We start from the raw sequence: 17,560 nt of genomic DNA, 5'->3' as shown, positions 1-17,560 counted from the left end.
TCTTCTTAAACGTTATGACTTTACTCGCATTAAAACTCTGGCTGGAAACATAGTTGTGTATGTGCTGACATCAGTGTCAATTGGAGAGAGTAGGGTACTACTCGTGGAGGAACCCTGGGCGCGGCTCCTGGTTTGTTCAGGCACTCTGCAATGTCCTCAATGAGTTTGGCAAGCAGCTGGAGATCATGCAGATCCTCACACGTGTCAACTACATGGTGGCCACCAGCTTCGAGTCCTGCTCCGAGGACCCATGATTCAGCGAGAAAAAGCAGATCCCCTGCGTAGTCTCCATACTGACAAAATAACTGCATTTCAACTGACCGCCAATGAACACCACAGACTGACAGACCGACTAACTGACGAGACTGACTAATCCACACACTGACCAAGCGGCCTAAAAATTCAGGGATGATCCAGGCACAGTGTGACACTGCGCCGTTTGGGCGAGAATGCCTTTTTGCACATAGCGTAGCTGAGCACAAAACAATCTCTCCAAATTAATTTCTACAGTGGCACTCTGCGTTCATGTGTTGGTGGTGATACTTGCCTCTTCTTCAGGTTATTCCTAAGAATAATGATATCACATTTGATCGGATCTTTGTCGACAGGCTGTGTGAAATATATGTATTTTTCCGACCCAGAAAATTTGCTGCCATTTTTGTGGGGTTGTTAAAGGTTTAGGGGATGGATTCAGTTATATCTGAAAATCTGTTATATCTGAAAATTGCTCATTTTTTCCAGCTTTTGTACAAGCATTTGATTTATTGGCAAAGATCACAGCTAACAGTATTTGTGCCAAAGGGTATTTCTTTAGGTTTGGAGGGAAGGGAACATTTCTTGACATGAAGAGGTAGTCACATACATTTGATCATGAATACCTTCAATTGCCAGAGCTTTGTTGCCCTTAAAAAGCACACATACACAGATTTAAGTTTGTTATTGCATATTCATGTTGTCCCAAAGCCAGAAATACTCTGTCATCTGCAGAGGCAGCTATTACTGGTGGTTCAATTCTTATCATTCACAATTCACCTGAACTAATTCGCACACTGCATTGTTCCAATGTTTCTGCAACGTTCCAGTACAATTTACAGGATTGCAACTACGGATTACTAGTAACTTTGGGAAAACATTCGGTGCCATCTTGAATTTCTTTGCCATTATCTTTTTCCAGTCTTTGTTTAATTTCATCAGTCATTTTCTTATTTTATTTTTTTCATGATTACAAAATAACTCTATAAGCCACAGTAGTGAAATGTGGCAACCGAGTAGCCATGTTACCCATTCCACACATACCTTTCAATCACACAGATGGCATTCTTGAATCCTCTCGACACATGAATCAGTGATGTAGTGCCCAACCTGTACTAAAATGAGTGTTTGCTCCACTTGTTTTGGAGTGGAATTGAAGGGGGAAATCATATTTTAAATGCTTTCCAGGTTTAATGCTATTGTACTCCAGGTTTAATGCTATTGTACTTGAATATATTTCAAAAGAAAAATGTAAAAAATATTATATAGAAAAGGAAGACAAATTTCCTAAAAAAAGGAAATATTGTGAATTTACTGTGGCTCCTTTTGAATCTGGGGCAATACAATGTTTAAATTACTTAACATCAAAGGAATGACTATTTATTTTATTTTACCTTTATTTAACCAGGTAGGCAAGTTGAGAACAAGTTCTCATTTACAATTGCGACCTGGCCAAGATAAAGCAAAGCAGTTCGACAGATACAACGACACAGAGTTACACATGGAGTAAAACAAACATACAGTCAATAATACAGTATAAACAAGTCTATATACAATGTGAGCAAATGAGGTGAGAAGGGAGGTAAACACTACTTTATTGCATTAAACATGAAGAATTGTATTGTAAAAAGAATAGTGTGTTATTTTTGTCTTACAAACGTTGCATACACATGCTAATCCTGAATTTACAATAAATCAATTTAGCTAAATTAAAACTTTGCCTAAAGACCTGCACACAAAGTCCAAAGGGTATAGAAACAAATGTTTCAACATTAGCTGGGTGTTTCAAGCTCCTGGAAATGTATATAGGCTAGTCAGCCTGATCTGTTATAGGTCAGGTGAATTTTTTATACATTTGTTTTTGACACATACACAAACTTGTTTAGATTGGAAGTGGACATACGATTGCAGCACCAGACAGTCAGGCCAGGTGTGCAGAAAAAAAATCTGACTTGGTGTGCATGGTTCATAACACACAAAAAAAAAACACATGACAAAAGTGATATACCACCCCCATTCCCTCCACCCATTGCATTTGTCCTCCATCAGAGGGTAGGGGCAGAGCGTGAGGCATCGCAAATCTTAAGGGGCTTCCAGTTGGACCCCTGATTGTCGTGCCCGGGGCACACAGCCTGGTGGAGGACATTGGTGAAGGTGGCGACATAGAAACAGTGGAGAGGGGTCATGGTGTCGGCCCCCAGGAAGCACACCAGGCCCCCGGGAAAGCTGGAGTAAATACCGATGCGAGTGAAGTGCTGTCCGGCCACCACAGGGAGCGCATGGGCCACCCTGTCATGCCATGCTGTGTAGTCCCCATTAAAGAACTCCATTGCCCAAGACTCGTCTCCACGGCCCAGCCAGCAGTCCTCCTCACGGCCCTTGCGTGGGATGCTTGGGTAGGTGAGACCTATCTCCCAGTAGGTCTTCCCACTTACCTGTACCTCCCAGTAGTGACGTCCCTCTCGGAAGCCCTGTCGGCTGATGGCATTGAGGGTGGTGTCGAAGCGTGAGGGGTTCTCTGGGACTTCTTGCCAGGTGTCCGTGTACTCTACCAAGTCACCCTTAGGGGAAATGATAAGTTTCGGGTGGGCAGTGGTAGGGTCAAGGACAACGTCAGAGGCATCTAAGTAAAACACACATAAATTGAGCAATTAAATACATATTTCTAATAACACTATAAAGAGAATAGGTTTCTGCTGTCAACAGCGTTCATCAGAATGCATGATATTTTTATTGCGTGAGCAATTAAACCGTTAATTTGTTTGTCTACAAAGAGGACATGGTCATGAGAGTGTTTCTCCCACCCCCAGTGTACCGAGTTCAGGAAGCTACATATAGAAATTAAAGTAGTGTCTCAAATGTTAATCCACTTGTATCCATTTTGTCTGCCCCATAAAAGCTTGTTACGTCTTTGTCCCCCAGATACTAAAGACAACATGGTCCTGGGAGTGTTTTTCCCACCAACAGTGTAATGAGTTGAAAAGAAGACTGCCCACCCATGCATTGATGAGGCCCAAAAGTCATAATGTCCTGTAAGTATACATGGAATACGTGGAATATTGAATATTATACAATGGGTGAGTCTAATCCTGAATGCTGATAGGTTAAAACTACATTCCATCCGGTGTCTATTCCACAAGTTACCACCGGCTAAATCTGACATTAAAATGCCTATTTACTCTGTTCCATCTGACTGCGCAATCCACTGTCTCATCAGCCCAGCAAGGCACGTTATAAACTTGATCTCCACTATAAAAAGTATCTAGACATTATATCACATTTCTTTTAGACTAACATTTCGTTTTCAACAGCGGTGAGATTTTTTTAAACCTTGCTTTCTGTCTCCCCGACATTTGCAACTTTGTTTCAATATTCAAATCCGATCGCCAGCTGTCCCATAGTAAGGAATGTGTCGGGACGAGACAGACAGGCAGGTAGCGTTTCTTAGCCTGTCAAAATCACGAGTCAGCTGGCATACATTTTTTGTATGATCAGTATACAAACAAATGTCAATTGAAGAAAGGTCAAAAGAAACGAAGTGCAGCTAGTTTTCAGTCTTTCCAGCTTCAATTTTAAGTGAATGTGTTAGCTGTGTTGTTTGCTAGGTCCTCTGAACAACAGTGTATTGATGAGTGAGCACATTTTCAATGCCAGGCGAAATCTCGCCTCATTAGCTCATTGTTATGGATGTATCCAAATAAATGTCACTAGAAAACAGCTTAAACAAATGCATACGCGGCTACTTTGCTGTTATTCTGGCTGCACCTTTTGGTGTGACTGTAAGTAAGCCATAGTTGGCTAGCTAGCAGGCAAGGGTTAAGAATGTTGCCAGCCAGTATGGCAATGAAACATTTGGAGCGAACGACTGGATCGCGTCCATAGATACAGAACAAAAAGACTGAACGACTGGGTCGCGTCTCTAGCAACCAAACCGATAGAATGAACAACCAGCCAGCTTGGGTAGCAACCCTAGATTTGTGTCAGGACTATATCTTGTGGAAGGATGAAATAGTATGAATAAATTTGTAAAAAATTATGAAGATATGTCAGTCATTATTTTAATATGTTGGTAACTCGTTGTATAGAAGTGATAATGCCCTCGAAGCCGGTGTTTGGAGGATATATTGGCACAGTTTGCCGTGCCACTTCGTCTCGGGCCTAACACCACCAATATGGCTGAATATCTCCGCCAGGCGACCAAAAGAACAAGAGACCCGAACCCTTCATTCTCAGGGACAATCACCTCTACTCCCTGGCATTCACCATCATTCGTTGTTGTTTTACAACAATTCCAATTGAAAATGTATACCTGGTAGGGGTTGGGTGAGTAGAGGGTAAAGTGTTTACTTTTCTTCAGCCCCTTTCCTCAGCTTTAATTTTAATTGCTAGGGCTGCTGTGTTTTTCAAATTATGGATTGTGCCTCAAGTTTTTGTTTAATTCTGTGTTCCTTATTTGTCTTTTATCATTAGCATGAGTTAATTTTGTAGCTGATATTAATATCTGCCAATAAACATTTTATCTACAAATTGTCATGATTGGCCACATGTCAATTTAAGAATTTCATAGACTGTGTAGTAACGTTGTAAAATTGATTGTTGTTGTTAGACGGATTGCTACCTTTAGAAAATGTACAGACTCAAAAAAAAATTCACCAGCAATAAAGTAAGAAATAACACACTGCTGGGTCAAAAATACATGAATAACAATAACCCAGCAAAAGAGTAAAAAGCAATCCACTGCTGGGTCAAAATAACCACATTTTTGGGTAAATAAAGTAACCCAACGTGTTAGGTCATTCACGTAACCCAACAGTGCTAGGTCAAAATAACCCAGTTATGTAATATAGTGACTCTGCTCTGGGTTACAGAAAATAGAGTGTAGAGAATGCAATGGTGAATGCAAAACCGCCCGTGATTAAAACGAGCGGTAGATGCATTCGTATAGATGATGTCGCCATAGTTTAGAACCGGTAGGAAGGCCATCTGATTGATCTGCTTTATAGGGGTGTGTCGACCTGGCCATACTCGTATTTGTAATTATATTCGTAAAATGACACTTGATAGTCGGAAGATACTCGTGATCGATAAACATGAAAGTATTTTAATATGCCTAAGTAGATGTTCGCAAAACACCTAAATCTTCCTGCGCATTTATAGACCTAAAAAGCTGTGTGTCTATGTGTCCTCAACTTGCAGCGGGCAGACAAGTTGGCTGTCACTCAGTCAGAATGCGCATCAGCATTTTATATTTTTTTCCCTACCCTCGCCCCGCTTGTTAGATACTATGCTAGCAAACGTCCTGTTTTATCATAGTAGCAGGCTTACAGGAGGCAGCAGCAATCTAAATGACAGACTGAAATATGAGAGGAGAAGTGATCCATTCAGTGCAGCAGGATCTTTTTACAGACAGGCAAACTAGACAGTTTGAGTTATTTAGACCACGTAGCACCTCGCACTTGATTAAAAGATTTGCACTGGCACATGGAAATTACTTTTTTTCCCGATAATAACAAAAAAAATACTAGGATTCTTATAGTATCAGGACAATTGCCCATATCCATTACGATACTTGTTTTGTCCGACTACAAACACCTTAATACACGTGACAACTCAAAGCTTCCCAAATGACCAACATACGAGAATAAAACTTGTTAAATTATTTTGGTGAAAAATCATGTCCAAAAAACTTTGCTGACGCCAACGTGAATTACAACATTGCACAATAATGTTTGATGGTTAGTACACCCATTTACGATGTTTAAGTGCCAACAGCATGGCTGAAAAAGTGAATGAACCACAGCTGTGGTCCTGGACAATAAATATCCTCCCACTTAAAAGCAATCAATTCATTTCAGTTTAAAAAATGTTTTCAGATTGTAAATATATTTTGGAGGAAAATATATTTTGAAAAGTGTTTATAAATCTTAATATTGTTGCTTAATGAACACTTAATGTAATAAAAGTGATTGCACAGGATCTTTAAATAAATTGATATTGAACTCACAGCTCTGAAAGAGTTTCTTGGTGACAGGGACCTGGGACCGGATGAAAAGCAGGAGGTTGATGGTTAAACTCAAGAGCTGTTCATTCTTAAATTCATCCACCTGAAGCAATTCTGGATCTGTAGCCTTCATCGTCTCTGCTATTCTGGAGACAAGGAAGCAGAGAAATTGGTACATACACACACAGATACCCTTAGATGTAGGTTTATTTGACCATTGTGGTACATATGCAAAAACATACATAAAATGTGATGTCATACTCACACAGCAAACACCATTAACAGAAAAATGGGTAACACGTTATGGTAATTTTCATGAATAAGCACACAGTTAACAAGCAATATAAGTAAGTAAGCATTAAGAAGATCCGCCCTGGTTCTGCTGCCTGCACCAATCTCAACATCCTAGAACCAGTACTCATGCAAGATTTGGTTCTGGGTTGCCAAGATTAGAGCCTTTACAATGTCTTATGAGAAGGTTTATTATAGGATGTTTCCTTTAATGTATCAATTTCCACTCAACATGGCCGATACTTAGTCAAGATCATTAAGATATTCAATACAATATAAAATATACAATACATTATAAAAAGTGTATACACTATTAATAAATTGACTAGATCGTCCCACCCCATCCCCCAGGACGCGGTCACCATATACCGTAATTGCTGGACTATTAAGCGCACCTGAATATAAACCGCACCCACTGAATTATTAAAAAATATGTATTTTGTACATAAATACGCCGCACATGTCTATAAGCCGCAGGTGCCTACCGGTACATTGAAACAAATGAACTTGGTCACTATCTTCCTCCTCCTGTGCACTGAAACCACTGAAGTCATCTCCTTCGGTGTCAGAGATGAATAGCCTCAGAATTGCTTCATCCGATGTTGGATCATTTTCATTGTCGCTCTCGTCACTTTCATCCGGAGGCAAATACCCCGCTGAGCTCATGCTGCCCCTTCAACACGCAGCAGTCCAGCCTTTCGAAACCCGTTGATGATAGTGGATTTTTTGACAATGCTCCACGCTGTCAGGACCCACTGGCAGACTTGACCATAAGTTCTTAAGTAAACCAAGTTCTGCTCTTCGCATGCAGCCCGTTTTAGTGAAGGATTTCTCCCCACTTATCATCCAAGACCCCCACTGAACAAGGAGCGCCACCTTAAATGCACGATTTACACTAATGTCGAGTGGCTGCAAATACTTTGGGCCATCTGCTTTTCTTCCCTCTGAAAGCCATTGTTGTCTTTTTGCACTGAGTCAGTTCCTCACGCTGCTGTTTCCAACGTCTTATCATTGACTCATTAAGGCCAAGCTCCCGTGCAGCAGCTCTCTTTCCTTTACCAACAGCCAGATCGATCGCCTTCAACTTGAAAGCTGCATCATATGCATTTCTCCATGTCTTTGCCATGATGAGGGTGACACAATTACTACCGTAATCAGAATGATGGGAAGTTTGAGCGCGCTCGATTTTACGTCACATTATGTGACGGTGCTCAGTTTTTTGGCGGCATGAATCTTGTGAAAGCGGGAAAAATCCATAAATTAGCCGCGTCATTGTATAAACCGCGAGGTTCAAAGCGTGGGAATAAAGTAGCGGCTTATAGCTCAGCAATTACGGTAATGTTCTGCAAGTGCATTACTTTTACAGTAGCTGCTGCTCAGATAAAATAAAAACACAGAGGCGATTTGAAATAAACATTGCAAAAAATATATCACAGGAGGTTGGTGGCACCTTTAATTGGAGAGGAGGGGCTTATGGTAATGGCAGGAGCGGAATAGGTGGAATGTTATCAAATACATCAAACACGTGTCTTTCTTGTGTTTGATGCCATTCCATTCGCTCCATTCAAGCCATAATTATGAGCCGTTCTCCCCTCAGCAGCCTCCACTGAAATATATGTTTTGCCGGCTACTTTAGGACGACATGACCAAATGCATTTAGCCTACAAGACAACATAACCTAGCCTTCATGTAACTTGTAGCCTAGTCCTGTATTTACATTGCATTGGGGCCAAAGAATCTGTGTTTTAACCATCAATAACATAAAACTGTTATTTTGCTTCTCAATGATCATGGAACACACGATTTATTCGACAGCACATCATTGACATTTGCAAGAGTAGCCTTTTCCACTTCTGAGCAGCCAAACATTTGGCACCTAGTGGTAACCAGAGTTTTTCTCAACATGTGATCAGTCTGCTGCACTCAGGTTACAATGTGTGTAGGAGGTAAATTCGATTGTATGGTTGATCATGTCGTTGTATGTACAATATGTCTTACAACGGACAAAGACATCTGATCATCACCTCAGGGTGAGTAGAACAGGAAGGGAGGGGGGAGCAGCACCAGAGTAGCACATGTGCAGAAGGTACGGTATTTTAGCAGGCATCCTGAGAGTCTGGTCACGCAGCCACTCCACTCCGTAAAGAAATTATATTTCACCACCCCTTTGACCATCAGAACACTCTCAATTTGTCAGGGCATGGACTCTACAAGGGGTTGAAAGCGTTGACTCCAATGCTTCCCATGGTTGTGTTCTTGACACAAACTGGTGCGCATGGCACCTACTACCATACCCAGTTCAAAGGCACTTAAATCTTTTGTCTTGCCCATTCACCCTTTGAATGGCATACATACGCAATCCATGTTTCAATTTTCTCAAGGCTTAAAAATCCTTCTTTAACCTGTCTCCTCCCCTTCATCTCCACTTTGAAGTGGATTTAATAAGTGACATCAATAAGGGATCATAGCTTTCACCTGGATTCACCTGGTCAGTCTATGTCATGGAAAGAGGTGTTCATGAAAGTTCCAAATTGTAACCAAAAAAATGTGTTTCCTGATACATACCTTCTCTCCATTTCCGCATCCTGTATGGAGATTACAAAGCAGTTAGAGGCCAGAGATCAAATCATAATCAATCTGAAAGTTATATTGGTTTATTGCATCCAGATTCAATCAAATCTACCAAATAGGATCCATGCTGGTTCACAATTCTACCGCAATGCTAGCTCCCACCTGTAAGAAGGACATTTAAAACATGATATGTGCTTCCTTTGCCTTGCCATTCAATGAGCACACAACAACATCCGCCACTACTGCCATCCTTTAGCTAGGTTGTCAGCTAGCTTTAGGTCCCCATTTTGGTAGCACTTTGATAGCATTTGCTAATATATATGTGATTTCCCATTATATAGCTTGTGATTTTCCAGACATTTACACTTATTCACTAACAATGATGACAAAGCATAAGGGCCCACATTTAACTTCAGCATGAACATCAACCACTGGAATCATTTATTAACTACAGATTTTTGTAAGTACTTTTTAGAAACAATATTTGGTAGCACTTTATAATAACTTAATCATTACTCCATTCATCATTATTTAAATATTTTTGCGTGGCCTCATCAAAAGTGTGGGCTATTTATCCTTTATAAATACTTTAGAAATATTTTCAGTGATCAGTGTTATTTCTCACAAAAAGATGCATATGCCATTGGTAGACTTTCCAGCAGTACCTGATGTACCTCAAGATCTCAAAATAGCCTAAAATGTATCAATGGTAAAAGAATAAGCACACAAAACTGGATGTTAAAGGGAACATATAGAACATTTTTTTCACAAAAACTGTTGTGAAATAACTGTTGCAAGGACATGAGGAAGAGCTGAGGGTGAAGACTTCGCAAACCGGAACTCCCAATTTCTAACACCTTTCGACCCAAAATTGAATCACGCAGCTGACCAAATTACGCAATATTTTAATTCTGGGTTAACTGAGATTAGACTGCTCTAAGTGACTGCAATCCACACTTTGGTTTTGGCAGAAAGGTCACTTATGTTCAATATACTGTATTTTCTTAAACATCCTCTGTATTGTGTGCTAATTCATTGTTAAAATGAAGTGTTTTGTAAACACCACGTTGGTGGCAACTGTCACGCGGGACTAGGTGGGTGAGGAAGGAATCAGGCGCAGAGAGTTCCACTGGAAAAGGTGCACTTTAATGTGGCACAAAAAATAACAAGCCCAAAACACAGGGCGCGGCCAATAATGTGGACCACCCACAACACAGGGTGCCAGGTCCAGAAATATATCACCTCTACCTAACGCACACACATAACATAAATACAATCCCGCACAAAACAAGGGTGGGTACACGTACTTTAAATAAGGAAGCCCATTAAGCACATACAACAGGACACAGGTGAAACTAATAAGACAAAACAAACAGACAACGAAAAAGGGATCGGTACCGGCTAGTAGCCTGGTGACGACGAGCGCCGCCCGAACAGGCAGGGGAGCCAACTTCAGCGGAAGTCGTGACAGCAACTGAGCTGCCACCAACGTTAAGGAGTTTTGAAACACTTGGGTGTAAGGGGTTATGAGACAGATTTTTTTTTTTTTCATAAGAGATCCTCTGTGGGTAAATTACAGGCCTTCTAAAGGTGTAGTAGGCTATTCTAAATTATTTCATTTCGTTCTGAACAGATAGCACTAATTCTATAACTTTAGCAAATTTATTAGGGGTGATGCAGCTCCTCCAGAACCATTCGCACGGCTATGATTCTATAAGGAAATAGATTACAAAGTGCAACACTGGAGAGATGAGAGTTGCAGGCTCATGGCTATCAGAGCAGAGAAATGGAGAAAGATCATAAAAAGTTAATCTTCTAGTTCTGTGAGAGAAACAGGTGCACTTCTCACACAGTGCCCGCTTGTCTCAAATATACTGTAGGTTACAATGTTGCGCAAACCATAAGCCCGGGTCGGCCCAACCCGAATCAACTCTTGGACTATCAGGTCTGTAATGAAAATCTACTTTTTCACATTGTGTTTTTTGGGGGGCAGGAGAATTAACTAAGAAGAAACTCAAATTATCTATTTTATTCAAATGTTTACATTGCAAAAAGTGAGAGAAAAAACATTCATGCCAAGAGAGGTACTGGATCTGGCCAAATTGGTTCCGGAAGGACTATTTATTTTTTTCTGACTGTTTTCCATGGTATTTGGTTAGTCCTTTTAAGCATCCTCATAGATATTTATGTTATCATAGGACTGCCCATATTTCCCTCTGGCCAACGTCAATTGGGGACCAAGGGTTTGCCTTAGGACGCAAAGGTGCATCATGGGTCAGGGAGATGGTCTGATGGTCTTAGTGACAACAGACCTAGATATGTGGGGAGGTTTTAGTGGGTGGAATATTAGGACAATTGGAGGTTTACAAAGTTGCAGATACAGTATGCTTAACAGTGCAAGTTATTATATTAAAGTTATATGGACACTTAGTCATCATGGTGCTTTTTAATGGTATGTTTACAAACATTGGTTGTGGTAAGTTTAATTGAAACTTGGGTATCATTATGGTAAGTGGGGAAGTAAGTATAGCAAGATATAATTGCTTAGTATTGGCAGATCATAAAAAATATACATTTTTACATGGCTAAAAGAAAAATAATATAATATCTATTGTTTACAGGAAACTCATTCTACAAATATAGATGAGGTTGGGTGGAAAAAAGACTGGGAAGGAGAAATATATTTTTGTCACGGGCAAAGAAACTCAAGAGGGGTTATTATACTCATTAATACAAATTTTGATTCCGATTGTGCAAACTGTGCAAACAGATCCGCAAGGAAGATGGATTACTTTAAATATGCTATTGGACCAAAAACAGATCTGGCTAATTAATTAATATGGGCAAAATAATGATGATCCACACTTTTTCGGAAATATATATAATAATCTATTGAGATCACAAGCAACGAAATCAATTATTATGGTGGGAGATTATAATACGGTTAAAGTACCTCAATGGATCGTGAAGGAAATCATTCCACAAACTATCACCTGCAAGCACTTAAGAAGATAACAAAGATCATGGATACATTAGAACTAGTGGGTATATGAATGTTGAAAAGCCCTGACCAAGTGAGATATAGTTGAAGTCTACATACACCTTTACCAAATAAATGTAATACAATTAATGACATTTAATCAGAGTAAAAATTCCCTGTCTTAGGTCAGTTAGGATCACCACTTTATTTTAAGAATGTGAAATGTCAGAATAATAGTAAAGAGAATGATTTATTCCTGCTTTTTTCCCCCAGTGGGTCAGAAGTTTACGTACACTTCATTAGTATTTGGTAGCATTGCCTTTAACTTGGTTAACTTGGGTCAAACGTTTCGGGTAGCCTTCCACAAGCTTCCCACAATAAGTTGGGTGAATTTTGGCCCATTCCTCCTGACAGAGCTGATGTAACTGAGTCAGGGTTGTATGCCTCCTTGCTCGCAGATGCTTTTTCAGTTCTGCCCAAAAATGTTCTATAGGATTGTGGTCAGGGCTTTGTGATGGCCACTCCAATACCTTGACTTTGTTGTCCTTAAGCCATTTTTCCACAACTTTGGAAGTATGCTTGGGGTCATTGACCATTTGGAAGACCAATATGCGACCAAGCTTTAACTTCCTGACTGATGTCTGAGATGTTGCTTCAATAAACCATAATTTTTCATAATTCTATTTTGTGAATTGCACCAGTCCCTCCTGTAGGAAATCACGCTCACAACATGATGCTGCCACCCTCGTGCTTCACGGTTGGGATGGTGTTCTTCGGCGTGCAACCCTCCCCCTTTCTCCTCCAAACATAATGATGGTCATTACGGCCAAACAGTTACATTTTTGTTTCATCAGACCAGAGGACATTTCTCCAAAAATAACAATCTTTGTCCCTATGTGCAGTTGCAAACCGTAGTCTGGCTTTTTTATGGCGATTGTGAAGCAGTGGCTTCTATCTTGCTGAGCTGCCTTTTAGGTTATGTTGATATAGGACTCGTTTTACTGTGGATATAGTTACTTTTGTACCTGTTTCCTCCAGCATCTTCACAAGGTCCTTTGCTGTTGTTCTGGGATTGATTTGCACTTTTCGTATCAAAGTACGTTCATTTCTAGGAGACCGAACGCGTATCCTTCCTGAGCGGTATGACGGCTGCGTGGTCCCATGGAATTAATACCTGCGTACGATTGTTTGTACAGATGAACGTGGCACCTTCAGGCATTTGGAAATTGCTCCCAAGGATGAACCAAACCTGTGGAGGTCTACAATTCTTTTTCTGAGGTCTTGGCTGATTTATTTTGATTTTCCCATGATGTCAAGTAAAGAGGCACTGAGTTTGAAGGTAGGCCTTGAAATACATCCACAGGTACACCTCCAATTGACTCAAATTATGATAATTAGCATTTCAGAAGCTTCTAAAGCCATGACATCATTTTCTGGAATTTTCCAAGCTTTTTAAAGGTACAGTCAACTTAGTGTTTGTAAACTTCTGACCCACTGGAATTGAGATACAGTGAAATAATCTGTCTGTAAACAATTGTTGGAAATATTACTTGTGTCATGCACAAGTAATTTTAAGGTGTCTGTAAACTTCTGACTTAAACTGTATGTACAGCAACCCCAGATGTAAAAACCAGTACCTTGCAAAAGCATTCATCGAACTTCACGTTTTTCCTATTTTGTTGCATTACAACCTGTAATTTAAATAGATTTTTATTTGGATTTCATGTAATGGACATACACAAAATAGTCCAAATTGGTGAAGTGAAAAAAATAAAAGTAAAAAATAAAAAACGGTGCATGCATATGTATTCACCCCCCTTTGCTATGAAGCCCCAAAATAAGATCTCTCCAAACAGGAGCTCTCCAAACAGGTCAGGGACAAAGTTGTGGAGAAGTACAGATCAGGGTTGGGTTATAAAAAATATCAGAAACTTTGAACATCCCATAGAGCACCGTTAATCCAATATTTAAAAAAAATGAAAGAATATGGCACCACACAAACCTGCCAAGAGAGGGCCACCCACCAAAATTCACGGACCAGGCAAGGTAGGCATTAATAAGAGCGGCAACAAAGAGACCAAAGATAACCCTGAAGGAGCTGCAAAACTCCACAGCGGAGATTGGACTGTCTGTCCATAGAACCACTTAAAGCCATACACTCCACAGAGCTGGGCTTTATGAAAGAGTGTCCAGACAAAATGCCATTGCTTAAAGAAATAAATAAGCAAACATGTTTGGTGTTCGCCAAAAGGCATTTGGGAGACTCCCCAAACATATGGAAAAAGTTACTCTGGTCAGATGAGAATAAAATTTAGCTTTTTGGCCATCAAGGAAAAGGCTATGTCTGGCACAAACCCAACACCTCTCATCCCCCCGAGAATACCATCCCCACAGGTGTCTGAATACATCTGACATCAGTGTCCTCCTCCTCATGGACAGGGACTGTAATGGCAGCATCATGCTGTGGGGATGTTTTTCATCGGCAGGGACTGAGAAACTGGTCAGAATTGAAGGAATGATGGGTGACACTAAAAACAGGGAAAGTCTTGAGACAAACCTGTTTGTCTTCCAGAGATTTGAGACTGGGATAGAGGTTCACCTTCCAGCAGGACAATAATCCTAAGCATACTGCTAAAGCAACACTTGAGTGGTTTAAGGGGAAACATGTAAATGTCTTGGAATGGCCTAGTCAAAGCCAAGACCTCAATCAAATTGAGAATCTGTGGTATGACTTAAAGATTGCTGTACACCAGCGGAACTTGAAGAAGCTGGAGCAGTTTTGCCTTGAAGAATGGGAAAAAATCCCAGTGGCTAGATGTGCCAAGCTTATAGAGACATACCCCAAGAGACTTGCAGCTGTAATTGGTGCAAAAGGTGGATCTACAAAATATTGACTTTTGTGTGTGGGGGGGATAGTTATGCACACTCAAGTTTTCTGTTTTTTTTGTCTTATTTCTTGTTTGTATCACAATATAACATATTTTGCATCTTCACATTGGTAGGCATGTTGAGTAAATCAAATTATACAAACCTTCAACAAATTAATTTTAATTCCAGGTTGTAAGGCAAACAAAAGGGGGGTGAATACTTTCACAAGCCACTGTAGTAAATAATGGTTACTCAGAAAGTATTGAGCTTTTAAGAGGAGTAAAACAAGGCTGTCTGTTGTCTCCATATCTATTTATTATGGCCATTGAAATGCTAGATATTAAAATTAGATCCAACAAGAACATCAAGGGGTTAGAAATCCAGGGGATTTGTCAATGTATGCCGATGACTAGTTTTTTCTTAAGTCCACAATCTAGATCCCTGCGCAGTCTCATCAAAGATCTTGATCACTTTTCTTAAAACCTAATTATGACAAGTGTACCATATTACGTATTGGATCATAAAAAAATAGTGTTTACATTACCTTGTAGTTGACCAATAAAATGAGTGGAAGTGAAGTAGACATACTTGGTATACACATCTCATAACTCTAAAAAAAATGAACTTATCACAATTAATTTCAATAGAAAGTTTGCAAAAATAGATATGATTCTGCAACCACGGAGGGGTAAATACTTGTCTATTTTTGGAAAAATTACACTGATTAACTCTTTGGTCCTATCAGAGTTTACATACTTACTAATGGCACTGCCTACTCCAGATAGTTTTTTAAATCATATGAGCAAAAAATATTTCATTTTATTTGGAATGCTAAGCCAGACAAATTAAATGTGCCTATTTTTAATTAAATATGAGTTTGAGGGACTAAAATGATTTAATATTAAAGCTTTACACCTCTCTCTAAACGCTTCACTCATACATACATTATACTTAAACCCCACATGGTTCTCCAGTATATTATTAAGGCCCATTCTTCATTCAAAAATGACCTTTTGCCTTCATACAGATTACAACTTCTCATTTCCGACTAATTGAGAATGAAATTTTGTTGAAAGTATTGCCCTTTCTTAAAACCTCTTAGGGATATGGAGACGCTAGCGTCTCGTGTGGCCAATAGCCTGGGGAAATGCATAGCGCCAAATTCAAATAATACGCGATAAAACTCAAACTTTCATTAAATCACACATGCAGGGTACTCAATTAAAGCTACACTCGTTGTGAATCCAGCCAGCATGTCAGATTTAAAAATGCTTTTTGGTGAAAGCATGAGAAGCTATTATCTGATAGCATGCACACCCCCCCCCCTGAACCACCTGAACGAGATGTAAACAAAATAATTAGCGTAGCCGGCTCTACACAAAACGCTGAAATAAAATATAAAACATGCATTACCTTTGACGAGCTTCTTTGTTGGCACTCCAATATGTCCCATAAACATCACAATTGGTCCTTTTTTTCGATTAATTCCGTCCATGTATACCTAAAATGTCCATTTATAAAGCCCGTTTGATCCAGAAAAAAAACAGCTTTCCAAAACGCAAAATCATTACAAAACATTTCAAAAGTTGTCTATAAACTTTGCCAAAATATTTCAAACTACTTTTGGAATCCAACTTTAGGTATTTTTAAACGTTAATAATTGATCAAATTGTTGACGGGGCGATCTATATTCAATAACAGCAAGTCAACAATACATGCACGATTTTCTCTCTTACATAACTATCCACAGTGTAACCTCTGCCAGGAAGTGCCTCTTCAACCTCTTTAACTTCAACCCAATTCCAAAGACTGGTGACATCCTGTGGAAGTTGTAGGAACTGTAAACTGGGCGTTATCTAATTTCCCTTGACAAAGACATTTCAGGGAACTGTCAGACGGATTTTTCTTTTTTTCTGAACAGTTTCTCCTTGGGGTTTTGCCTGCTACATAAGTTCTGTTATAGTCACAGACGTGATTGAACCAGTTTTAGAAACTTCAGAGTGTTTTCTATCCATACCTACTAATCATATGCATATAATATATTCCTGGCATGAGTAACAGGAAGTTGAAATAATTTTGCATGCTTTTTATCAAAAAGTAGAAATGCTGACCCCTATCTCTAAGAAGTTTTAACAAGCCATGCAAAGCTGGTTACAATTTCAGTTTTATCCTCCAGAAAAGATTTCAACAAATGTTATGGTTAAACACAAATATACTGATGAATAAAAAAAAACATACTTAATGTTAAAAAAGTACAATTGTATTAGATTTATTAATGATATTATAAATACAAATGGAGGAGTTATGTCACATATGCAGCTAGCGAAAATATATGGGAATATCTGCTCAATCCAAATTTACAACCAACTGATTGCAGCACTACCACAAATGGAGGAGGCAAGTGGAAAGGGAGAAGGTAGGGAAGTTGTTTGCCTGCCACATGTTAAAGATACAAATTGGCTGAAAGGAACTGGCATAAATAGAAAAATATACCAGTTTCATCTAAGGACAAAAATGTTGACAGCTGCGCCATACAGGTTGCAAAATAAATGGGAGGAGATTTTCGATGCACCAATTCCATGGCACATGGTTTATGA

General features: G+C 39.5%; 1 protein-coding gene across 1 annotated transcript; it reads right to left on the bottom strand.

Moving 5' to 3' along the window:
- Nucleotides 1-2,273: 2,273 nt before the first annotated feature.
- si:ch211-28p3.4 (zinc-binding protein A33) lies at nt 2,274-6,395 on the bottom strand. Its single transcript, XM_024387315.1, has 2 exons — nt 6,257-6,395; nt 2,274-2,875 (listed from the first exon to the last, which is right to left on the bottom strand). Exons 1-2 carry the CDS (start codon nt 6,384-6,386, stop codon nt 2,298-2,300), a joined length of 708 nt encoding a protein of 235 aa, XP_024243083.1. The 5' UTR covers nt 6,387-6,395; the 3' UTR covers nt 2,274-2,297.
- Between the last annotated feature and the right edge of the window lie 11,165 nt (nt 6,396-17,560).

This window comes from Oncorhynchus tshawytscha, linkage group LG24 (assembly GCF_018296145.1).
Source record: "Oncorhynchus tshawytscha isolate Ot180627B linkage group LG24, Otsh_v2.0, whole genome shotgun sequence".
NCBI classification, from domain to species: domain Eukaryota; kingdom Metazoa; phylum Chordata; class Actinopteri; order Salmoniformes; family Salmonidae; genus Oncorhynchus; species Oncorhynchus tshawytscha.
The sequence above is the reverse complement of the archived record's forward strand: the minus strand, read 5'-3'. Positions and strand labels throughout refer to the sequence as shown.